General features: G+C 36.3%; 1 protein-coding gene across 1 annotated transcript in view; it reads left to right on the forward strand.

The window, feature by feature from the left end:
- LOC119827887 (complement factor H-like) overlaps nt 1–27449 on the forward strand; it is a 47890-nt gene that overhangs the window by 17173 nt on the left and 3268 nt on the right. Inside the window, exons 2-9 of the mRNA XM_038349833.2 lie at nt 4807–5002; nt 5390–5560; nt 9753–9923; nt 21794–21985; nt 22367–22543; nt 24223–24407; nt 24726–24831; nt 27292–27369. Coding sequence (XP_038205761.1) covers nt 9800–9923; nt 21794–21985; nt 22367–22543; nt 24223–24407; nt 24726–24831; nt 27292–27305 — 798 coding nt within the window. The 5' untranslated portion in view covers nt 4807–5002; nt 5390–5560; nt 9753–9799 and the 3' untranslated portion in view covers nt 27306–27369. The remainder of the gene's footprint in view (nt 1–4806; nt 5003–5389; nt 5561–9752; nt 9924–21793; nt 21986–22366; nt 22544–24222; nt 24408–24725; nt 24832–27291; nt 27370–27449) is intronic.

The raw sequence follows: 27449 nt of genomic DNA on the forward strand, positions 1-27449 counted from the left end.
TGAATTATTTTAGGTAGATTGGATTTATAATGCCTGTTATGTGCAGTATTATCTCTTCAGGTTTTGTCTGGATGACCTGTCCATTGGTGAGAGTGGAATATGTAAGTCCTCTATTCTTAGTGTGTAAAGGTAATTATGTGATTTCAGCTGTAGTAGTACTCCTTTTACAAAAGTGAGTGTCTTTGTGTTTGTGGAATGGATATCAAGAATTGAAATATCATCTAGGGAGATTATTTTTTTCTATGCAGTGTCCTCCATTTTTTTGATTAATGTTGGTTTGAAGTCTATGTTGTTAGATATTAAAATGGCCATAGCAGCTTGTTTCTTAGTTGAAATATCTTTTTCCAACCCTTGACCTTTGATGGTGAGTTGTGCTTTTTGTATGCAGCAAAAGAATGGATCCTAATTTTGAATCCATTCTCATCATCTGTGTCTTTTTACTGGGGAATTGAGTCCATTGATATTGAGAGATATCAGTAGCCTTCCTTTGTTGTTTCTGTTCAAATTCCTAAAATTTCATTTCCATAATTCCATCCATTTGTGTTTTCTTTTTATGCTATTTGTATTTTCATCTCTTGAGCAGTTTTGTTTCCTTCCACTGTTTGTTTGTGTGTTTTTGAATTCCTTAAGATATTTATTCATTCCCTCAAATCGTTTGTGTTTTGCTGGATTTCTTTAAAGGATTTACCAATTTCTTCCTTACAGACCTATATTATTTTCATACAGGTGGTTATAAGATAGGTTTCTTGAGCTTCAGCTATGTTGAAATAATCAGGATCTCTAATGGTAAGATAGCCACATTCTAGCAGAGCCATGACTATTAATTATATTTTATTTTTGCATTTATGCCTTTCGTTTTGGGGTGATTATAAGTCTAGGTTCTGATTTCTATATTTATATTTGTTCAATGGGTGTTTTGTTTCTTGCTTTGTGTTTTCTCAGAGGAATTTTGGAGAGTGTGATGCTGTGTTTTGCTTATTATCCTGTTCTATTCATCGGGTATGTTCACAGGAACCTTGGCTTAGCAGGGGGATTCCTTCTGAAATTGAAGACTAGAAAAAGAAAGAAAAGTGTGGGGAGGGGAGAGAAAAGGGGAAGGTCTGTGGGAAACACAAGAGATAGGAGTTGAGGAAGGAAACAAAATGCTGCCACAAGTGTTCTGTTGCGGACTGGGAATGAGGCTAGGGGATTTTTATCAGGTGGAATGGAGAGAGAAATAAGATCTGTGGGCAGCCTACCTCGTTTTTTCTTTAAGTAACATTTAAGTTTTAAGTAACATTAAAATTTAAGATTTTAAATAGTATTAAAAACACATTTTTAGAAAACTTAAATTCATAATTTACTGCTACTTGAATTTCTGTATATGTACATATGTACATTTTAAAATTAAGAAACATTTACATAGATTTTCAGCAAATTATTGGGAAAGAATGACATAGGATATTTAAGTTTAGTTATATTTGCATTGTAGTAAGTATCAATCAGAAATATTTGCTTCATAACAAACCTTTGTTGTCTCCCCATTTCTATGGGCCATATTTGAAGATTATTGGGTGCTATATTTGCACCAGTGTGGTGCTGTCAAAGACTGCCGTGGCTGTCAGTCATCAGGAGCCTTGGCAGGGCATTAGGAGGCTGCATGTTCAACATGTCACCCTAACATAGCTTTGGCAGGAGGCTTCAGTTCCTTACATATTAACCTCTGCCTAGTTGGCTCGATATCACCTAACTTATTAGAGAGTCATTAAACCATGAGACCCTGGAGGCCCAGAATCCCTCTATGATCTACTCACAATTGTTTTGGACATGGTAGTTCTTTACGTTCTGAGTCTACCTGACACACAAAGAGGGAAATTATACTACCTTCGTTTGAGACATTTGTTTTGAAGGATTTCAATGGCTGCTTAAAACACATGCATCAATGTCAATTGAGTCAAGACATTGTATTTTGGTTGTACTTCCATTCTTTCAGGTTTTTGCCTATCTGAATCCATATTCCTTTTTTTCCTGTCTAGAAGACACTGATAAATGTATATCATACCTAAGCCTGGTATCTCTTCAGCCAAACAAAGAAACCCTACAGTGAAAAAAGAGTGGTCAAGGATCTCTTCTTAGTCACTTTCTGTCTCTGTGTCAATATTACTGAAGAAATAACTAGAACAAGGCCCCATTTAAAGTTTTGGTGCCTTTGGTGACTTGGGTTCATTGTCAGCTATTCCCACCACTTTAAGCCTGTGACAGGCATAGCATTATATCAAGGAGTGAGTGCTAAAGCAAAGCTGCTTTCCTCCTGCCCAGTAGGAAACAAAGCTATAAAAGAATGACCAAGATCCCAGTACCCCTTCATTGCACAGCTCCAATGATCTGACTTATTTTAACCATGCTATCAACTTCTGAACATTACACCCTCTCCCAAAATCACCAGCAATGAGACACCAAGCTTCCACTAAAGTGAGACTTTGGAAAACATGATTCCAAACCATAATCATAAAGAAAGATGCTATTTACAGTAAGAAATATCAATGATGTATGAGAATTGTAAGGGAAAAATAATGATCTTTTAATATTTTATTTTTAAATTTATTTCTTTGACAATTTTTTACATGAATTTAAAATGTTCTGGATATTCTATCCCCTTATTTTTCACATCCCAAATCTACCAACATTACCTTATATTTACACGTCTTTTCTCTAGATTCCCAATCTTGAGATCTGATAAATGGTACATATAGTTTAATGAAGGGCATATGTGTAACAGTTGAATTGCTACTGTATTTTTGAAGCTACTGTAGTCAGTAGTGGGAATACAGATGAAATCAATGACACCCGTGTTTTTGTTTTTGTTTTCTGAATCAATCAGATGAAATAGTTCAGAGGTAGGGCCAGAGTTCCCAGAGCTTACTCCATTCATGCCTGGGTGTTGATGGGTCATTCTTGATAGACTCAGTACAGACATTTGTAGATGTTGATCTGTTTATGTAGTTTGTGATTATAACACCTCTGAATAGTCCAGAAGATATTTCACAGCCATGATGACTACATTTTAGCTCTTAGAATCTTTGTGCCCTTCCTTCCACGTGCTCCTTGAACTTTTGTGGGATGGTGTAAATGTCTTGTTTAATGATGGGTGTACCCTCACCATTTCCACTACCTTGGGCATTAACAAGGCTCTACATTCATCACAGCTTACCAGAAAAGAAAAGCATCTCTGATTGATGTTGACAGTGTTAATTATGCAAAATATGAACATATATATTTAGAAGATTGTTCAGTGTCATGTCAACGTATCACAAAAACAGATTTAAATTCCCCCAAGATCTCATGAAATCCCTGCCATAGGCTTTTGAGGACATTTACAATTACAGTTGTGGAATCTGAGTAGTTCAGTGAACCTCAAACCCAAGATCCACAATATAGATCTTCCCAAAGATACCAGGATTGTCTGTGACCTGAACATATCTGAATTTGAGTTTTTTACAGCAGAATTTCTGGTGTTTCACTGAGTAAAATAAAGATGGCAAATCTCATTGTAATTTTATTAAATACATTTTTTATTTAAAATGTATATTGCTCTTTTCTCAGGCCTGTTCAATTACTCGTGTCTTTCATCAAATTGTTTTTTGCTCCAGGGAAAATACAGAAAATTCAAAACTGAATTAATACAGCAGATGATAAACACTAATCTTCATTAGGAGGGAGTCTACAAATTGATCTTGTGTGCCATGTTGAATCTGAAGTAGGATGAAATTTGACAATAAAAATTAGGAGTTCCTGTGCCAGATCAAAAAATGAACTATGTAGTAGTTATTTAAAACAGTTGAAAATTAGTAAATATATTAATCAATGTTGTGAGCAGCCTGAATTAAAACTGTGATGGACCAACCATCACTGCTGATGGGGCCACAACCTGCGTCTGGAAAAGTGTAATATTTAAATGGGGCAGCTGTAAGTACTGATTACCTCTGCTGGTCATTCACTTTGAGGAATATTAAAATTGTTTTGAGGAATCATTTATAAAAGGGAAAAAACACAGATTCATAACTACCCACATGAGAATGAAGATTACCTAAGAGGCAGAGGAATGTGTCTATAGGCTTAAAATATCCCTATTTAAAATCATGTCCCCTTTTAGAACCCTTTAAAAAGAAATCTCAGTGAGCTAATTTAGGTTCTTGATGTCCGATGAAAAGCAAAATTCTAAAAATTTAAAAAAGAACACTCAAGATAAAAAGAATTTAACCTTATAAACTATGTAAAAATGTTAGTGTGTGTGAATGGACAAGGAAGCTATAAGATTTCTGTGTTTTGTCATGTATTGGATAAATTCTTTTAACATACCACATGAGGACCTCTGAAGTAAAATCATACTTCATAGAAAAGTTAATACTTTTCTGATATTAAAAGCACTTATTATTTGTAAATAATAGCATGGATGGGAAATTTAATGAAACATTACCTATAAATTTATTAGTACAAAGAGCAATATAGTACTTCAATATGAAGTTAAAAGAATAGTTTACTTTGATTTAATCAAATTGGGTTTCAGTTCTGATAAAAATTATAAATAAGCAGCTATCACATTGGATATTAATAAATATCCCTAACCCACTTCTCTGGTGACATGTCAGGCATAACCTGAAATCATGAGGAAAGACCTCCTCATATACCTCAACAGTATGGATTTTATTTGTCTCCTTCTCTGAGCACTCTCTAGACTTGCAGTTATTGTAATTAATAGAAACTAATTCACTGGTCAAGCCGTTTATCTCTGATATGAATGTTTTTCTTTTTGTTTTTTATTGCTAGGTCAACCTTGTGATTTTCCACAAATCAATAATGGGGGTCTATATGATGAAGAGGAGCACAAACCCTCCTTCCCAGTAGCTACAGGAAAGTCATTTGAATATTACTGCAACAGAGGATTTTTTGCCTCCTTCAGGGACATACTGGGACAGCATTCACTGCACTGCACAAGGGTGGGAGCCAGCAGTCCCATGCCGCAGTAAGTCATTGTCTATATTAAATCATGTTTAATTCTATCAAAGAGTGGAAAGAGAAGAGCACATATGTAATTACTGTTAAGTTTCTCATGAGAAAAAATAAGAAACAGAAAAGTTTGTGAACAAAAGTGACTAGTTTCTGTCTTGTGAGCAGCTTTTCATGAAATAAACCTGTAAAATGAGTACTATGAGATTATCTTTATTGCTGGCATGTTTTAGTCATAAAATCTAAGATAAGTGCTATTCTTGAAACTTTTGATATTGGTTTTATTGTTGATGTCACACATTCTTATTTAACTATTATAAAGATAAACCTTAGTTTTTTTTAAAAAATAAATGAATGTGGTTTCTTTTTAATTTAACATTTATGGTTAATTTATGGTCCTTAGGGCTATGTGGTATCTATCATATAGAGAATGGGGAAATTCTACAAGAGAAAGGAAACTACATACAAGACCAGTCTGTAAGAATCCAGTGTTACCATGGCTACAGTCTTCCAAATGGTCAGGACACTATTACGTGTACAGAGAATGGCTGGTCTCCTCAACCCAAATGCATCGGTAAGTAACTGGCTCTGAGATCACAAGATACTCTCGACTCCCTGTCCCATCTATATTAACTGTGTCAAGTATTTATTTCCAAGTATGTGTGAGTGAATGCTTAGGATTCTTGGTAAGTATATAGCAAAGTAAACACAAATATCAGACATTAAAACAAAATAATGAGTAAACTTTTGTTTAATTTATAGTACTCTAAACTTTGCAATCACAATAACTATAAAAATATAGTTTAAAAATAACAAATATGATTACAGCCATGCACATCATTCATATATTCAAGTAGTGACATGCCATATTAAGGTACTGATAATTGTCGTTGAATTCTCCATGATGTGTAGCTGGAAAGGAAATTCTGAGGTATTGTGTATTATCTGGTTTGTATGTTTTCTCTAATCTCTGTGCTAATGTTTGTGCTGACAGTTACTTCATGTTCTATGTTCTTGTAAATGACTGTGTAATGTCATACTTTATTTTCAAAATAAATGTGTATAAAATGATAAACATAATAGTGCTGATTTGAATTCCTTTCATTATCATTTGCGTTTTAAAAACATAATTCTAAGTCAATTTTCAGTCAAGAATTTTAATTTTTTAAGTACAGTATTTTTAAATAAATGCACTTGTAATTAGTTTGCTTCAGTATTAAGAATTCTAAAAGTTTGTTTGATTTGCATGTATTCTTTATTTAATATAGATTTTCAACTTCTTTTAAACAACCTTGGTTAGATTTGAATGACATTACCTTGAATTTTCAGAAAAATTTTGAAATAATTCATAAGCATATTGAGTCTTCATATTTATTAATACAATATGTTTAAACGTTTTTGAATGTTTGTCAACTGCACTCTTGTACTATTTTGCTGGTGAGAAATTTTTGCTAGCATTATTTTTTGAAACTGTTCATTATGTATTTAATCTCTAAGAAATTTTATCTTCACTGATTTATAATTTTATGTGAATAATGTTAGTGACCTGTTTAAAATTTCTACTGAGTTCTTATTTGATAACCTTTCCACCATGCTGGTATTGCTCATATTTTTAATTTTATGGATTTTTTCTAGTGTCTTTGTTAATAGTGCTGATCTATATGAAAACAATGATTTTTTAATATTTCTGTGACTTTTAATTTTATAAAAGTCCTATCCAGGTAAATTTCTATAACATTGATACTATTCAGATATCAAAAACTTATCAATATTTATTCTTTTTCTGTCACCTAAAATGTCATTGCCTAACTCAAAAGCAGATGTTTTTCTAGAAGTTTAGATTTTCCCTTTAGGCACATGATCAATATTTATGATAATTTTATATGAGTGTGAGAAAAAAATTTTAAGCTTATTATTTTGTATTTGAATGTCTAAATGTTAATGTTTATTTGATAAAAGATCATCTTCTACTACAAAATTGATATTAATTATTCCTAAATATGTACTTATCCTATGTGTATGCAGTACTGACTTCCTGTTCTCTTCCACTATTGTGTATACTTTTACATTCCCCAACATCAAACCATCTTTAGTGACTATTGTAATATTAGACCTTCAATTCTTTTCTTTCTGAACTATGTAATTTAAATCACTCAAATGTTAAACAAAAGCATAGGTTGTAGAAATCTATTGTTGGAGAAGTATGACATTTCTCTTAATTAACACACTTGTAATGTTTACATTAAGTTTAAAATATATGTATCATTTTACATTTTGAACATTTTGCTGCTGTGATCCCTTGTCATGTGACTTCTACAGTGTGTTTGGTTATGAATGTAAAATGCTTTTCTGGAATACAATTAGAGACAATTGATATGGAATCATTTAATTTTTCTATTAATGATTGTTATACCTGTGTACTTAGATCTTTGATTCCTTAAAGCACTATTCTGTTGTGTGCAGCAGAAGGTCCTGTGTTATTCTGTAAATGTTTAGCTAGTATACATTTTTCATACTGAAGCAACTATATTCATCTTAAATATTTTTCTTGAGTGAGTTGTATAGTCTATGACTTTTAAACTCCAATAAGTTTTAACTTGTCAAATTAATTGACAAGAACGTCCAAAATGTTCTCTGTCTGTTCTTTTAAAAATGGGTTTTAAAAAAAGATATATTTCCAATCATTCTTGATATTGGTGATGTCTCTACTTTTCTCTGCTAAATCTGATTAACTGTTATTAATTTAAGAATTTTTGTAGTATCAGTGTTTAAAGTTTATTTTACATATGAATGTGTTTGAGTATTGCAAACATCATTCCTTTTACTTTTCTGCTTCATTGTTTCAGTTCAGGATATGACATCCCCCCTACACACACAAACACCCTTCTACTCACTTTAACTTTAATTTCTTCTTTTTCTAATGTGTTAAGAGAATCTGGGGTAACGGATAGGGGCTACTGTCCTTTTCTCTGTGTATGCTCTGTGAAGCCAGCTTCCTCCATGTTCTTTATTGTTGTCCCACAATTTGTTTATGTGGTATATCCATTGTCGCATGGATTAAATGGGTGAGCATAATTGTCAAAGGTTTTTCTGGAAATTTTTGTTGGGAAAAATAAAATGTTGCCACAGTGTATTTTCTCTCACATCCACCACAATCTTTTGAATAAAGAAACAGTATCTGTTTTAAAACACTTGCTGCTAATGAAACCTGAATAAGTGGAAGCTGAATTTGAACGATCATTTTGTTCCACTGGACATTAAACCAATTTAATTAATGTTGTTAAGAAGTGATATCCTAGGAAATTTTGATCCTTGAGATTATTTTTCAAGAGAGAGTAAGGTATTTTCAGATGTAAATTCCTTACAAGAGCAAGCATAGCAGATCTCAGAAAGCCATGGGGCAAAGGTGGAAAGACAGACGGTGTCTAAGGCAAGCAGTGTTGTCCTGAGCCTCATCGCTGCTACAGAAGCCCCACTTCAGGATGTTGCTGCATAACCCCATTACTGAGATTAGAACAAACATTGTTATACTTCAGGATAGGAAACTGACAACAAATCCTCCACCAACGTCTGCTTTGTGAACTAAAGAGTTACTATAGCTCCAGGGGTAGATAGAAGCAGTGACCAATAGATAAGGGACATCATCTGAAGCCTACCCCAGCATGAGTGCAGGCTCACAAAAAAGCTGCAAAGGCTGGAGCACAATGCACAATGATCTGAGGGCATGGGGACGTAGGAGCCTAATCAAGTGTGCTCAATTTTTCCAAGAACCTTTATGAAACTTTAAATGGTTTGCTTTCCCACGCTAATGAACTTGCTGGAGATGGGATGTTCCCCTTCAGACAATGTTCTCAGCCTGTGGGTCATCACCCCATTTGGGGGTGAAATGGCCTGTTTCATAGGGAGTCCAAGACCCGCCTGGCATATCAGATATTAACATTACAATTCACAAGTCACAAAATTACAGATGTGAAGTAGAAACAATAATAATTTTATGGTTGGAGGTCACCATAATGTGAGGAACTGTATATTAAAAAAGGTTGCAAACATTAGGAAGGCTGAGAAACCATTGAGTAGGAGTTTCTTGTCCTTAGTTTTTTGGCAAAAAAATTCACATGTAGCCGGGCCGTGGTGGCGCACGCCTTTAATCCCAGCACTCGGGAGGCAGAGGCAGGCGGATCTCTGTGAGTTCGAGACCAGCCTGGTCTACAAGAGCTAGTTCCAGGACAGGCTCCAAAGCCACAGAGAAACCCTGTCTCGAAAAAAACCAAAAAAAAAAAAAAAAAAAAAAAAAATTCACATGCATGGCAAAGACAGCAAAACAGAAGCCTATGACTTTTCAAAGATCAAATGGAATGTGACCTTAATAGATTTTTTTAGAAAAAGTGCGGTCCTGAAAATTACTGTGGATAATCATAAGATGTGGTTTTTGTAGATTATTCAATGAAAATATTAACCTGCAAGGCTGTGTCCATTTTCATTTTCACAAGAACCTGAGAGCTGTTATATTTGGCCACTTATTTCAAGACGTTAATTTACCATAATGCTAAAAACAATTAATTATACTTTTAGCTTTCAAAAATTAATATTTGAAACAGCAGATACATGATTAGGAAAGCCGTCAGGTCAAAACAATTGTTGCTTGGTTGGTTGCTTTTGGCTGATTGGCCTAATGGAAAAAAAAAACACTGCCAATGTGAAAACATGACTTGCCCAGCAGAGTTCCTTTCATGGGAAACATGATACAATTACTCTCTTGTATTTAGAAATTTACTGCACAGCACCAGAAGTTGAAAACGGAGAAGCTCTATCTATGAAAATAGTTTACAAGGTGGATGAAAGTTTTCAGTATCAATGTCATCAAGGTTTTGTGTACAGAGAAAGAGGGGATGCCATCTGCACAGCTTCTGGATGGAGTCCTCAGCCTTTCTGTGAAGGTAAAGTTACTGTTATTTTCTAAGTCTTTTATTATTTAAGAAATCGCCCAGTGAGTGGCAAAGAATGATGGCTATAGTCAGACTTTTCTTTGGACTGCCAGCTTGTGCTCTCTCTCTCTCTCTCTCTCTCTCTCTCTCTCTCTCTCTCTCTCTCTCTCTTCCTCTCTTTCTCTCTCTCTCTCTCACACACACATACACACACAAACAAAATTGACTTATTAATTATGATTAATTATGATTAATTAATTATGCAGTCTATAGCTTAGTCTTGTTCTGTTAGCTCTTATAATTTAACCCATTTCTATTTATATACATGTTGCCATATGATTCATGGCTTTTACCTCTCCTCTTGCATGTCTGTTCTCTCTGCCTCTGCTGGCAACTACTTTATTCCTTTCCAACTTCTCTCTGTTCCAATAAGTCCCATCTCTTTCTGCCTATGTAATTGCTATTCAATTCTTTATTAAACCAGTCACATTGAAACATTTTCACACAATGTAAAGGAATATTCCACAACAGATGGTCATGCAGATCAATGTTCCGCTGATAGAACTGAGTCTAACCGTTTGTTTTCATGGTGCTTATGGTTTCTAATCAGAGAAGCAGTATCTGCAATAGTCCTCTGGCATTAAACTGCTTCCATATGTTTAATTTCAAGTGTCCTCCTAAATAGACCATTTTTCCACTAAATGATCAAAATAGAATCCATAAAGTGTTATTTTATATTAAATCATTATCTTGCATTTAAGAACTTTTCAAACAATTATTTCAGCCTCAAGTGAATTAAGTGCAAAAGAGGAAGAATTAGACCCCGGGGTGTTGGAGCATAACTTTAATCCCAGCACTCAGGAGGCAGAGACAGGTGGATCTCTGTGAATTTTTGGCCAGTCTGGTATACAAGGTCTAATTCAAGGACAAACTCCAAAGTTATAGAGACACTCTTACTGTCTTGGGAAACAAAACACGGAGATTTCAACTGTATTATATATTAGTTACAGGGATGTAGGCCACCACCATGGTAGAAATTGTGATTGAAACATCTTTCATCAGTATGGTGCTATGGAGTCTTTCCCATAGTATGAACTTTAGAAAGAAAAAAAAACAAGAATGAAGAAAGAAGTCTCTAGCTGGTGAGATGTCTCAGTGGTTAATGAGCACTGGCTGCTCTTCCAAGCTTCTGAGCTTAGTTCCCAGCAACCACATGGTGGCTCATAGGCTCACAACCATCTATAATGGGATCTGATGTCCTCTCCTGGCATATAAGCATACAGGACAGGACACTCATGATGCATGCATACATAAATAAATAAAAAAAAAAAAGAAAAAAGGAATCTCTTATCTTTTGCTTCTTGCTCATATGAAGCATGAATAGCAAGAACAGGGAATACATGTTTTGCTTGAGTGTTCAGAGTATTATCTCAGATCTCTAGTCATCATGGAACTAGGAGAGGCCCATCCAAGTAGGATGTCCTATTTCCATGATAGTAATAAAGGAGAGAAAGAAAAGTGGGTGGGGTGGAATGAGAGAGAGAAAGAGAATGTGGTCACACTGGATATTCTCATGCCTGAAAAAATATAGACACTTAATGTAAGGAAATGAGAAGTTTTTCCAGGAAAAAACTTCAGATGCTTATATAAATTCAGATGCTTGTATAAAACTGAGCTTTGGACCACAGAATGGCCTGTTGAGTCAGTATATCTGGGTGATAAGACAAGGAAACAGCACTAGGTTATCTACTGCATCCAAAATTTCATCAGGAAACATAAACTTTGAAAACCTTCATGATGGAAAAAATTTAAGTAAAATAAAAATGTTAACACCGAGGTTGAAAGGAAAGGAAAATTAAGGACATTCCTCCATAAGAAGAAATATCTTAAAATTCATTGCTTTTACAACTTATCGGAATGATCTGAGGAATTTATATCCCTGAAGCTAAGTAAACAAACTCTACAGTGACAAAAGAGTGATCAGGGACCTCTTCTTAGTCCCTTTCTGTCTCTGTGTCAACATTACTGAAGAAATAACTTAGAACAAGGGCTTATTTACAGTTTGGGTGACTTTTGTGACTTGGGTTTATTGTCAGCTAGTCCTACCACTATAAGCCTGCGACACACAGAACATTATGTCAAGGAGTGACTGCTAAAACAAAAGTTGCTTCCCTCCTGGCCACCAAGAACAAACTATAAAAGAATGGCCAAGGTTCCAATACCCCTTCTTTGCAAAGCTCCAATGATCTCACTTACTTCAACCAGGGTAGCAACTTCTGAACTTTACACTCTCTCCCCAAATCACCAGCAGTGAGAAATCGAGCTTCCACTAAAGTGAGATTTGGGAAAACATGAGATCCAAAATCATACCAAGAAAGAAAGAGGCTGTTTTCATTAATAAACACCATTAATGTTTGAGAATTGTAAGGAAAAATTAATCTTTTTTAATATTTTTTTATTTTTTGTTAATTTCTTACATTCATATAAAATATTCGGGATAGCCTATTCCCTAATTTTTTATATCTAAACTCTATCAACAATATCTTACAATTACAAGTTTTCTCTATATTCTCAAGTGTGAGTTTTCATAAATGGTACATATAGTTTGATGAAAGACATATGTGTTACTCTTGACTGTGTTTTCCATCCTGCCCAGTTCCCACAATCATTAAGACCCAAAGAAATTACACAGAAATCTACATTATGTTATAAACTGATGGGCCCATTAGATCAGGCTTCTTATTAACTCTTTTTTTCCAGTTTATTTATTTTTTATTAAAAATTGCCATCTCCTCCCCTCCTCCTCCCCCAGTCCTCCCCTCCCCTCCACACATACCCCCACTCCCTCCATCTCCAGGCCAAAGAGCCATCAGGGTTCTCTACACTATGTTGAGTCCAAGGTCCTCCCAACTCCCTCCAGGTCCAGGAAGGTGAGCAACCAAACTGACAAGGCTCACACAGAGCCCGTCCATGTCATAGAGACCAAGCCCATCGCAATTGTCCTTGGCTCCTCAGTCAGCCTCCACCATCAGCCACTTTCAGAGAGTCCGATTTGGTCGCATGTTCCATCAGTCCCATTCCAAGTGGACTTTGTGGTCTCCCATTAGTTCTGTCCTGCCATCTCAGTGGGTGAACACATCCCTCATGGTTCTGACTTCCTTTCTCATGATCTCTCTCCTTCTGCTCCTCATCAGAACTTTGGGAGCTCAGTCCGGTGCTCCAATGTGGGGCTCTGTCTCTATCTCCATCCATCGCCAGGTGAAGGTTAAGGCTCACAGTGAGCCCGTCCATGCTGTAGAGTTCACATTCATTGCCGTTGTCCTTGGTTTCTCAGTCATCCTCCACCGTCAGCCACATTCAGAGAGCCCGGTTTGGTCCCCTGTTCCATCAGTTCCATTCCAACTGGACTTGGTGGTCTCCCGTTAGATCTGTCCCACCGTCTCAATGGGTAAATGCACTCCTCACGGTCCTGACTTCCTTGCTCATGATCTCCCTCCTTTTGCTCCTCATCGGGACCTTGGGAGCTCAGTCCGGTGCTCCTATGTGGGACTCTGTCATTTTCTCCATCCAATGCCAGGTGAAGGTTCTATGGTGATATGCAAGATATTCATAAGTATGGCAATAGGATCTGGACATTTCTGGCACCCTCTCCTCAGCTGCCCAAGGACCTAGCTGGGGGCGTCTTCCTGAATACCTGGGAACCCCTCTAGAGTCAAGCCTCTGCCAACCCTAGAATGGCTCCCTTAAGTAAGATATATAATTCCTTGTTCCCATATCCACCCTTCCTATATCCCAACCATCCTATTCCCCCAAGCTCTTCCCATCCTGCACTTCACACTTTTCTTGCCCCATCCCCCCTCCCCCCATCCCACCCCACCCCTATGTTCCCATTTTTTGTCCGGCAATCTTGTCTACTTCCAGTATCCAGGAGGATAACTATATGTTTTTCTTTGGGTTCACCTTCTTATATAGCTTCTCTAGGATTTTACGAATTATAGGCTCGATGTCCTTTATTTATGGCTAAAACCCAATTATGAGTGAGTACATCCCATGTTCATCTTTTTGGGCCTGGGTTACCTCACTCAGGATGGTGTTTTCTATTTCCATCCATTTGCATGCAAAATTCAAGATGTCATTGTTTTTAACCGCCAAGTAGTACTCTAATATGTATATATTCCACACTTTCTTCAACCATTCTTCCACTGAAGGGCATCTAGGTTGTCTCCAGGTTCTGGCTATTACAAATAATGCTGCTATAAACATAGTTGAACAGATGCTTTTGTAATATGATTGGGCATCTCTTGGGTAAATTCCCAAGAGTGGGATTGCTGGGTCCTGGGGTAGGTTGATCCCAAATTTCCTGAGAAACCTCCACACTGCTTTCCAAAGTGGTTGCACAAGTTTGCATTCCCACCAGCAATGGATGAGTGTACCCCTTACTCCACATTCTCTCCAGCAAAGGGTATCATTGGTGTTTTTGATTTTAGCCATTCTGACAGGTGTAAGATGGTATCTCAGGGTTGTTTTGATTTGCATTTCCCTGATTGCTAAGGAGGTTGAGCATGCCCTTAAGTGTCTTTTGGCCATTCGAAATTCTTCTGTTGAGAATTCTCTGTTCAGTTCAGTGCCCCATTTTTTAATTGGCCAAACAGTGTTATAATTAATAAAGTTTCTGTGTGATAATTCTCAATAAAATACTGGCAAACCGAATCCAAGAACACATTAGAAAAATTATCCATTACGATCAAGTAGGCTTCATCCCAGAGATGCAGGGCTGGTTCAACATATGAAAATCTATCAATGTAATCCATCATATAAATAAACTGAAGGAAAAAAACCATATGGTCATCTCATTAGATGCTGAAAAAGCATTTGACAAAATTCAGCACCCTTTTATGATAAAAGTTTTGGAGAGATTAGGGATACAGGGGTCATTCCTAAATATAATAAAGGCTATTTACAGCAAGCCGACAGCTAACATCAAATTAAATGGAGAGAAACTCAAGGCCATCCCACTAAATTCAGGAATGCAGCAAGGCTGTCCACTCTCTCCATATCTCTTCAATATAGTACTTGAAGTTCTAGCAATAGCAATAAGACAAAACAAGGAGATCAAGGGATTCGAATTGGAAAGGAAGAAGTTAAACTTTCATTATTTGCAGATGATATGATAGTGTACATAAGCGACCCCAAAAACTCCACCAAAGAACTCCTACAGCTGATAAACTCCTTTAGTATCGTGGCAGGTTACAAGATCAACTCCAAAAAATCAGTCGCCCTCCTATATACAAAGTATAAGGAAGAAGAGAAAGAAATCAGAGAAGCTTCAACTTTCACGATAGCCACAAATAGCATAAAATATCTTGGGGTAACTCTAACCAAGGAAGTGAAAGACCTATTTGACAAGAACTTTAAGTCTTTGAAGAAAGAAATTGAAGAGGATACCAGAAAATGGAAGGATTTCCCTTGCTCTTGGATTGGGAGGATCAACATAGTAAAAATGGCAATACTACCAAAGGCAATCTATAGATTTAATGCAATCCCCTTAAAGATCCCATCAAAATTCTTCACAGATCTTGAGAGGACAATAATCAACTTTATATGGAAGAACAAGAAACCCAGGATAGCCAAAACAATCTTATACACTAAAGGAACTTCTGGAGGCATTACTATCCCTGACTTCAAACTCTATTACAGAGCTACAGTATTGAAAACAGCTTGGTATTGGCATAAAAATAGAGAATTCGACCAATGGAATCGAATAGAAGACCCAGATCTTAACCCACAAACCTATGAACACCTGATTTTTGATAAAGGAGCTAAAAGCACACAATGGAAGAAAGAAAGCATCTTCAACAAATGGTGCTGGCATAACTGGATGTCAACCTGTAGAAGAATGAAAGTAGATCCGTGTCTATCACCATGCACAAAACTCAAGTCCAAATGGATTAAAGACCTCAATATCAATCTGAACACACTGAACCTGTTAGAGGAGAAAATGGGAAGTACTCTACAACATTTGGGCACAGGAGACCGCTTCCTACGTATAGCCCCAGCAGCACAGACATTAAGAGCAACATTGAATAAATGGGACCTCCTGAAGCTGAGCAGCTTCTGTAAAGCAAAGGACACTGTCACTAAGACAAAAAGGCAGCCTACTGACTGGGAAAAGATCTTCACCAACCCCACAACAGACAAAGGTCTGATCTCCAAAATATATAAGGAACTCAAGAGACTAGACTTTAAAATGCTAATGAACCCAATTAAAAAATGGGGCACTGAACTGAACAGAGAATTCTCAACAGATGTATACTATCATATCATCTGCAAATAATGAAAGTTTAACTTCTTCCTTTCCAAATTGAATCCCCTTGATTCCCTTATGTTGTCTTATTGCTATTGCTAAATCTTCAAGCACTATATTGAAGAGATAAGGAGAGAGTGGACAGCCTTGTCGTGTTCCTGAATTTAGTGGGATGGCCTTGAGTTTCTCTCCATTTAATTTGATGTTAGCTGTCGGCTTGCTGTAAATAGCTTTTATTTTATTTTATTTTATTTTATTTAGGAATGACCCTTGTATCCCTAATCTCTCCAAGACCTTTATCATAAAGGGGTGTTGAATTTTGTCAAATGCTTTTTCTGCATCTAATGAGATGACCATATGGTTTTTATCCTTCAGTTTATTTATATGATGGATTACATTGATAGATTTTCGTATGTTGAACCAGCCCTGCATCTCTGGGATGAAGCCTACTTGATCATAGTGGATAATTTTTCTAATGTGTTCTTGGATTCTGTTTGCCAGTATTTTATTGAGAATTTCTTTCCTGTTTGGGTGGAATGTTCTATAGATGTCTGTTAAGTCCATTTGGTTCATTACCTCTATTTAAGTCTCTTAATTCTCTGTTAGGTTTCTGTCGAATTGACCTGTCCATTGGTGAAAGAGGAGTGTTGAAGTCTCCCACTATCAGTGTGTTTGGTTTGATGGCTGTCTTGAGTTCTAGTAATGTTTCTTTTATATAAGTGGGTCCTTTTGTATTAGGGGCATAGATATTCAGGATTGAGACTTCATTCTGATAGATTTTTCCTGTAATGAGTATAAAGTGTCTCTTTCCATCTCTTCTGATTGATTTTAGTTTGAAGTCAACTTTGTTAGAAATTAGTATGGCCACACCGGCTTGTTTCTTAGGTCCATTGGCTTGATAAACCTTTTCCCAACCCTTTACTCTGAGTAGATGTCTGTCTTTGTGGTTGAGGTTGTTTCTTGTAAACAGCAGAATGTTGGATCCTGTTTTCGTATCCAATCTCTTAGCCTGTGCCTTTTTATAGGTGAATTGAGTCCATTGATATTAAGTGATATTAATGACCAGTGGATGTTAACTCCGGTTGTCATTTTTTATTTGGTAGTAGAGATTGTGTGTTTCCTTTCTTTGAGATGTGCTGGTGAAGGGTCGCTAGATGTCTGAGTTATTTTGGGCAATGCTGGACTCCTTTGTTTGTGAATTTCCTTCTATTACTTTCTGTAAGGCTGGATTTGTGGCTATGTATTGTTTAAATTTGTTTTTATCCTGGAATATTTTGTTTTCTCCATTTATAGTGAATGAAAGCTTGGCTGGGTATAGTAATCTGGGCTTGCATCCATGGTCTCTTAGTTTCTGCAAAACATCTATCCAGGACCTTCTGGCTTTCATGGTTTCCATAGAGAAGTCAGGTATTAGTCTGATAGGTTTACCTTTATATGTTACTTGACCTTTTTCCTTTGCAGCTCTTAATATTCTTTCTTTATTCTGTATGTTTTGTGTTTTGATTATAATATGGCGAGGGGATTTTTTTTTTTTTGATCCAGTCTATTTGGTGTTCTGTAAGCTTCTTGAACCTTAATAGGAATATCTTTTTTTAGGTTTGGGAAGTTTTCTTCTATAATTTTATTAAATATATTTTCTGAACCATTGAGCTGTATTTCTTCTCCTTCTTCTACGCCTATTATTCTTAGGTTTGTTCTTTTTATTGTGTCCCAGATTTCCTGAATGTTTTGTGATGAGGATTTGTTGGATTTGCTGTTTTCTTTGATCAGTGTGTTTATTTTCTCTATGGTATCTTCAGAATCTGAGATTCTTTCTTCTATCTCTTGTATTCTGTTGGTTATGCTTGTTTCTGTAGTCTCTGTTCGTTTATATAGATTTTCCAAATCCAGCTGGCCCTCGGGTTGTGTTTTCTTCCTTGCCTCCATTTCAGTTTTCAAGTCTTGCCCTGTTTCCATTATCTGTTTGATTGTTTTTTCTTGGTTTCCTAGGATATCGTTTATGGATTTACTCAATTCTTCAAACTTTTTGTTATTCTTCTCGTCCATTTCCTTAAGGGAGTTTTTCACCTCCTGTTTAAGGGACTCTATTACTTTCATAAAGTCAATTTTTTCTTCTTCTTCTTGATTAGTGTGTCCAAGTCCTCCTGTTATAAGTTCGCTGGGTTCTGGTGCTTTCATGTTGTTTTTCAAATTGTTGGAGGAATTCTTGCATTGGCGCCTGCCCATTTGTTCCTCTGAATAATCCCCTTTGGGTCTTCTTTTAGAAGTTCAATTCACCCCAATGAATTAAATTCACTCACCCCAATGAATGATGGATCCTCTGGCAGACTGTCAGGTCTCCTTGCAGGCCAAGCAGCTCTCTGACAAAGGCCTACCTTGCCGCAGGCAGGCTAATGTAGGAGGGGACCTCCCACCGGCCTGGGTGCACTCAATTCCATGTCCCCAGCCTCTTATTAACTCTTATAACTTATATTAGCCCATTAAACTTGTCTATGCTAGCCACATGGATTGGTACCTTTTTTCAACGAGGCAATCACATCTTGCTACTTCTGTGGCATGCTCACAATGGCAGAGACATGGGCTTCCTGCTTCCCAGAATTCTCCTGTTATCATTCTTTACTTCCTGTCTGGTTGTCCCACCTTTATTTCCTGTCTGGCTACTGGCCAATTAGTGTTTATTTAAAATATAATTGACAGAATAGAGACGATTTTCCCACACCATGTTATAGTTGAATTGGTACTGTATTTTGGAAGCAACGTTAGTAACTAATGGGAATACGGATGAAATAAATGACACCCTTCTATTTTTCTGAATCAATCAGATGAAATAGTTTAGCGCTTACTCCATTCATGTTGCGTGTTGATGGGTCATTCTTGATAGACTTTAGCAGACATCTGTGGATGTTGACCTTTTGATGTAGTTTGTGATTATAATGGCTCTGAATAGTCCTGAAAATATTTCACATTCATGATGACTACATTCTAGCTCTTAGAATCTTTGTTCCCTTCCATCCACATGCTCCTAGAACTTTTGAGTTATGGTGTAAATGTCTTGTTTAATGATGAGTGTACTCTCACTATTTCCACTATCTTGGGCATTAACAAGGCTCTACATTCATCACAGCTTACCAGAAAAGAGAAGCATATCTGATTGATGTTGACAGTGTCGATTATGCAAAATATGGACATGTATATTTAGAAGATTGTTCAGTATAGTGTAAACTTATCACAATAACATATTATGTTCCCCCAAGATCTCACAACACCCCTGCCATAGGCTTTTGAGTAGGTTTACAATTACAGCAATGCAATAATTGAGTAATGTAGTGAAACATAAACCCAAGATCCACAATGTAGACCTTCCCAAAAATATGAGGATTGTCTGTGACCTGATAATATCTGAATTTGAGATTTTTCATAGCAGAATTTCTGATGTTTCACTGAATAAAATAAAGATGACAAATCTCTCAGCAATTTCATTAAATACCTTTTCTAAATAACCTAAAATAAGTAGTGCTCTCTTCTCAGGCCTATTCAGTTATTTCTTTCATCAAATTGTTTTTTGCTTTGGGGAAAATGCAGTAAAAATTCAAAACTGAAGCAATACAGGTGATGATGAGCATAAATCTTCATTGGTTGAGAGTCTATAAATTGACCTTGTATGCAATGTTGAATCTGAAGCAGAATGAAATTTGCCAATATAACTCAGGAGTTCCTGTGACAGGTCAAAAATGAACTGTGGAGTACTTACTTAAATTGGAAATTAGTAAATATATTAATCAATGTTGTGAGCAGCCTGAATTAAAACTGTGAAGGACCAACCACCACTGCTGATGGGGCCATGACCTGCATCTGGAAAAAGTGTAATATCATTCACTTTGAGAAATATTAGATTTGTTTTGAGGAATTATTCATGAAAGAAACAAAGACAGATTCACAATTGTCCACAAGACAATGAAGATTAGCGGGGCTGGAGAGATGGCTCAGAGGTTAAGAGCATTGCCTGCTCTTCCAAAGGTCCTGAGTTCAATTCCCAGCAACCACATGGTGGCTCACAACCATCTGTAGTGAGATCTGGTGCCCCCTACTGGTCTTCAAACATACACACAGACAGAATATTGTATACATAATAAATAAATAAATATTTAAAAAAAAATGAAGATTAGCAAAGAGGCAAAGGAATGTGTCTATAAGGCTAAAATATCCCTAATTAAAATCATGTCTCCCTCTGCAACCCTTTAAAAAAATCTCAGTGAGCTAATTTAGTTTCTTGATGCCCAATGAAGAGCAAAATTTTATTATTTGAAAGAAGGTCACTTAAGATAAAAAAGAATTTAAATTTATAAACTATGCAAAAATGTGTATGTGTGTACATGAATTAGAAAGCTATAAAAGATTTCTGTACTTTGGCATGTATTTGAGGAATTCTTTTAACCTACCGCATGAGGGTCCCTGAAGTAGAATCAAACTCCATAGAAAAGTTAATTCTATTCTGATATTAAAAGTACTTATTATTTATAAATAATATGAAGAGGAAAATGTAATGAAACATTACCCATAAATTTATTAGTATGATGAGCAATATAGGCCGGGCGGTGGTGGCGCACGCCTTTAATCCCAGCACTGGGGAGGCAGAGGCAGGCGGATCTCTGTGAGTTCGAGACCAGCCTGGTCTACAAGAGCTAGCTCCAGGACGGCTCTAAAGCTGCAGAGAAACCCTGTCTCTTTTTTTTTTTTTTCTTTTTTTTTTTTTTTTTTTTCCTCATGGTTTATTTTTTTTTTATATTTAAAAATTTCCATCTCCTTCCCTCCTCCTCCCCCTCCCTCCCCTCCTTCTCCCTTTCTCTCCCCTCCTTCTCCCCTTCCCTCCCCTCCCCTCCACCCATACCTCCCTCCCTCCCTCTCAAGGCCAAGGAGCCATCAGGGTTCCCCACTCTATGCTAAGACCAAGGTCCTCCCAACTCCCCCCAGGTCCAGGAAGGTGATCGACCAAGCTGAGAAGGCTCCCACAGAGCCCGTCCATGAAGAAGAATCAGAGCCCAGAGCCAGGAACGAGAGGGGTGCGTTCACTCATGGAGACGGTGGGACAGAACTAATGGGAGATCACCAACTCCAGTTGGAATGGGACTGATGGATCATGCGACCAAACCCGTCTCTCTGAGTGTGGCCAACAGCGGGGGCTGACAGAGAAGCAAAGGACAAACCCTGTCTCAAAAAACCAAAAAAAAAGTTAAAAAAAAAGATGAGCAATATAGTACTTCAATATGAAGTTATAAAAATAGTTAGCTCTGATTTAATCAAATTAGATTTTAGTTCTGATAAAAAGTATAAATAAGCAGTCATCACATTGGATATTAATAAATATCCCTGGCCCAGTTCTCTGGTGACATGTCAGGCATGACCTGAAATCATGAGGAAAGATCTCCTCACATACCTCAGCAGTCTGGATTCCATTCATCTCCTTCTTCAGGACACTCTCTAGACTTGCAGTTTTTATAATTAATAGAAACTAATTCACTGGTCAAGTGGTTTATCTCTGATATGAGTGTTTTTCTGTCTTTTTTCTTTTTATTGCAAGTTAAACCTTGTAATTTTCCACAAATCAAAAATGGAGATGTATATTTTGAAATGGACCACATACCCTTCCCAGTAGCTACACCAATGTCATTCGAATATTACTGCGACAGAGGATTTTTGCCTCCTTCAGGGAAAAACTGGGACAGCATTCACTGCACTGCACAAGGGTGGGAGCCGGCAGTCCCATGTCTCAGTAAGTCAATGTCTACATTAAATCTTGTTTCATTCTATCAAAGACTGGAAAGAGAAGGATACATACATAATTACAGTTCATTCTCTCAAAATAAGAAACAAAAGTGTTTGTGGGCAAAAATGACTAGTTTCTGTCTTTTGAGCAGCTTTTCATGAAATGAACGTGAAAAATAAGAAATATGATATTACCTATAGTGCTTGCATATTTTACTCATAAAACTAAAGATAAATGCTACTTTTTGAAACATTTGATATTGGTTTTATTGTTGAATGCTGCCCATGCTTATTTAACTATTATAAAGATAAACCTTAGATTTTAAAAAAGATAAATGAATGTGGTTTGTTTTCAATTTAACATTTATGGTAAATTTGTGGTCCTTAGGGCTATGTGGCATCTATGATATAGAGAATGGGGAAGTATTACAAGAGAAAGGAGAATACATACAGGACCAGTCTGTAAGAGTCCAGTGTTACCCTGGCTACAGTCTTCCAAATGGTCAGGACACAGTAACATGTACTGAGAATGGCTGGTCTCCTCAACCTGTATGCGCCCCTGTCAGTAAGTAACTAGCTCTGAGTCCCATCTATATTAACTGTGTCAAATATTTCTTTTGAAGTTTGTATAAGTGAATGCTAAGGATTCTTTGTATGTAAATAGCAATATAAACACAACTATCAGATATTAAAACAAAATATTGAGAAAACTTTCAATTAATTTTCTGCCCATTCTTTTTATATACTACCCTTAGTTAATCTATCGAAAAGTAAAGAGAATAGAACCAATACATATTTTGTTAATTTTATGTGTTTTAAATATGTTATAAACATTAATGAATAAACTATGAACATAGTATCTTACTATTTATTATTCATCACACAAAGACCCGGAGAATTTCCAGCACCCCAGAAGATCCGATGATCTCTTGCAAATGGAACAAGTTATCTTCAAAGTTATACTTATGTTTTATGCTTTTCATTGTTTCAGCCTGTGCATGCCTGCCTGATACATACTATGTTGCTCTTAAACTATGTTGATATTAATAGTCCTAAATGTCTGATACAACATGTGGTTTTGCATCCATTTTGTTTTATTTATTTGGTGACATTGATGTAATATTTACCACATACATGTATTATAAATGTTTATTAATTCAACTGTTGAGGTTGTACTTTCTAATTTTGAATATTAGCCACACTGTCATAATCCTTACCTCAAAAGAAATTGAACTCACTTGCACATGCATTTCTTGGATGTAATTTCTGTGATATAATTGCTGACTTGGGATGGACACTATTTGTTCTGTCTCCAAACCAATATGTTGAAGCTGAGATGGGCCTTAGGGATGTAATTATGTTTAGCTGTGGTTATGAGAGTAAAGTCCTAAAAAAGAAACAAGAGAAAGAGGCTTTATGCATTGAAATCGGACTCTGTCCATTATTATATTATTTGCCTCTCTGTTCCCCCACCCACCTCCCACTCCTCACCTGCTGGGAACAAAAACATTACTTGTTAGGAATACGTTGTGGTTAAGATTCCCAAGCTGTAGACATTTTGTCCTAGCAGTCCTCATTGACTAAGACAGAGAACACATTTTCAGCTTCAGTGTGAGTTGTGCCTTCTGCCCCCTTTCTTGACACAATAGTTCCAAGATTCACCACGCTAGCAGATCTTTTCTTTCTTCTTTTTTCCAAAAACTGTCCTTTATATATATTACATCCTGACTGAATTTCCTCTATCTCCACTCCTCCAAGACCCCCCGCCCGTTCCCCACCACTTCCCTCTACCCTAGATCCACACCTCCTCCATTTCCCTTCAAAACACAAACAAACAAAAACAAAAAAAAACATAGCAGGTTTCACAAATGAACATGGCATAACAAATTATGAAAGACTAGGCACAAACCCTGTCAGGGCTGGGCAAGGTGACCCAGTAGGAGAACAGGGTTAAGACATTTGGAAAGGGTTCCAAGAACAGGCAAAGTAGTCAGAAATATCCCCAACTCCTGCTGACACCAAGCTATACAACCATAACATATATTCAAAAGACCTACAAGTTTCCCAATGTGAGTTCAGTTTTTGTGAGCCCTATATTTCACTAGCAGTTTGTAATGTTTCACTTTTCCCCCAAATGTTGATCATTTCAAATTTGTCTTTATTGACAATATCAGTTTTTTATATTTAAGGTTTATGATGTCTATGTAAATATGTATTTCAAATATTGGTTTGTTTGTATTGTAGACTGTAGAGGTCCTCCTCCAGAACAAAATACTGAAATTCTGTTAGGTTCTTGGTCTGACCAATTATATCCAGAAGAAACTTGGGCTATCTACAAATGCCAACCTGGATACCAAACATTTGGGACTATTGTTAAAGTATGCAGGCGTGGAGAATGGGTGGCTTTAAACCCATCCAGGATATGTGGAGTATAGTACTTCATGTTTGAGAACCTTAAAACAAATTTGAATTTAGAATGTACTACATGTTTTATATTGTTACACTATATTATTATATCACTACTGCAGCTGAAATATAGAAAAAATCATTTTAAAATGTAGTAATCCTACAAAATTAAAATGGAAGTAGATAGTTAGCTTCAACTATAAAATATTCCTTGCTGTCTAAAGTTTCCCTTCTATCCAATGATATTCAAATGTGGCCCCTCTGACTCCAAGATAAGGTGTGTTCCACGGACTGTATTCTAATACTGAATCTAATACTGAATTATTTTGCTTTAATTTTAGAAAAGCCATGTGGGTATCCTGGAGACACACCCTTTGGGTCCTTTAGGCTGGCAGTTGGAACCGGGTTTGAGTTTGGTGCAAAGGTTGTTTATACCTGCAATGAAGGGTATGTTGTCAATAATGAGGCTTGTCATTGAAATTGTAAGTAGAAAGTCTACAAATTTGTGCTTTAATGAGACTGAATTTTTCTATTAACATTTAAAGAATAACATAAATAAAGCTATGGTTGTAATTTAATTTAATGCCATACTATCTTTAAAACATTGAAAAATTAGGTGAGTTATGATTTTTCTGGTATAGTGTTGAAATTAGGGAGTATTAAGTCAGTAACACAAAAGTTAATTGTTCAATTGACAAGTCCTTACTACATTTCATTATTTGTACAATATTATGTGAAATGAGACAATTTTATATAATGGGAACAATAAATATTGTGAAAACAACTATGTTATACGCTAATTCTCATGGAAAGTTTTTATAATATTTAAAGAAAACAATACTTTTTTAGATTTTACCGTTTTATTAAATTAATTAATTAATTTTACATACTAGCCAGATCCTCTCACTTCTCTTCTGATTCCTCCCCCATCTCTTTTCTACCCTGCCACCCCTGCCCATCCACACCTCAGAAAGGGTAAGGCCTCCCATGAGAATCAAAAAAGCACAGCATATCAACTGAGGGAAGACCGAGCTCTCCCCAGCCCTTCATCAAGGCTGAGCAAAGCATTCCACCATAGGGAATAGGTTCCAAAGAGCCAGCTCCTGTACAAGGACAGATCCTGGTCCTATTGCTGGGGACCCACAAACAGATCAAGAAAGCAAGACTTTTACTTGTGAATAAATGTCTCTCTCCTGAGCGCTATTGTTAAAGCTTAGTAGTATGCAAATTACCTTTATTATATGAGACCCAAATGCTATTTTTTTTCTTAATCATTGGCTCTGCCTTCTGAACAGATACTGGGTGTCATGACTGATGTCATCTCTGAGTCCTCAGCTCTTCATTTTCTATCATTTTCTTTATTGTCACAGATCATATGGGAAAATTAAAAACCCTACATTATTATGCTAAACAAGTATAAATAAAATTAAACATTGTGAGTGGAATCTTCTTTCATTGCCCTTGATTTCTTAACTTGAGGCAATAATCTATAACAGTTTAAACTTTCCAGGCTTTAGAATTAGCTCTAAAACATTTCCAAACTCAAATACTCATTGTTGATAAACTCTTATTTCATTACTATCCCTCTCTTACAAAAGTGGAAACTTTTCATGAGCATCATGGGGTAGGCAGGGGATATAAATATGACCCACATTTGAAGCCCTCAACAAATCCTGGGATACTGCAAGTATTCACCAGATACTCATTTCTTATTAATCTTGTCCTTGTCCACAACCTGAAAGAGGTTTTCCAGGCCCATTTTTATCCCAGGTTTTATTCATCACCACTCACCTTATTGCACATCCCAACAAGGATTGCCTTGGCATGAGTTTTTCTGACTGTTCCACTGTTCACCTCTGAATTATTTCTTCCCAGCCTAGCCTACCTTATTTGAGTTTCACACTTGTGCTGAAAAAGGAAATAAAATTAATAAGCTTTCTTCATTTGAATCCTACAGTCTCAGAACTTAATATTTACAGTTTGGTGAAGAAATGAACTGAGTATTTTCCTCTAATTCTGGCTCTTTTAAACTCATTATTGCCTCTTTCATTTTGTCAGTAGCAAGAGCAAATGCTGATAGAACCCTGTTATGTCATTAACTTTGTATAATGAGCTTCAATCACCAATAGAAATCTGTTGGTCAAATTACTGACACGTATCAATTAAGTCCTCACACCATGTGGGATCAACAAGCAAAATAGTTCACAATAAATTAAATTTTTATTGAAGAATGTTTTGTCTATTCTTTTTTTCCCCAGAAGTGAAAGCTAAGGAAGGAGTAGGTTTATGAATCTCTGGTTTTTGCTCACCCTTTTTATTCCTATATCTATGTCTTTATTTTCTCTGCGGGATATAGGTTTAATTACATATTATTTAGCAGAATGATTCCTTATGAACGATCATGTAATTGTCCTTGACGTTGGTGATTTTCAGATGACATTGCAATTTTTTTTTCTGTATGGTCAACCATTATCTCCTCTTCTCCCCTCCCTCTATGAACATAGGTCCAGGAAAGTTTTGTGTAGAATTTTGCAGAATGTCTGAAGGAGCATAGCATAATGGGTTGCCCTCTGCTGTGAATAGAAAGTATCACCAGGAACTTTGTTTTTTCCCTCAGAAGAGGACACATTATGCTTCATAAGGGGTCTAGAGATCACATTTATAGTCAATTATTCCATCTCCTCTACAGCAAGCATTAACTAAACCTTAAATTTCAAACTCCTTGACCAATATATTCTGCTGAAGCTTTTCTTTTTCCTATAATAAATTAGGAATAAGATGAGAATATTATGAGAAAGAGAAAGTTTTTTTTGTTAAAAATTTCTTACCAGAGGACAACCATGGCAGTAAAGAACTTAAATGTACATAAATATAATGATGTCTCAACACATATTTTTCCATTTTTAGGTATCGACTGTTAGGTGAGATTGATTACCGTGAATGTGGTGTGTAGGTGGTGGACCAATGATATTCCATCATGTGAAGGTAAATAAAATGCTGTTTTACATGTATGACTCAACACCTACAATAGATTTTTCTGAAAATACTTTTGAAGTTTATTTTTC

This window comes from Arvicola amphibius, chromosome 12 (genome assembly GCF_903992535.2).
Source record: "Arvicola amphibius chromosome 12, mArvAmp1.2, whole genome shotgun sequence".
Taxonomy (NCBI): Eukaryota; Metazoa; Chordata; class Mammalia; order Rodentia; family Cricetidae; genus Arvicola; species Arvicola amphibius.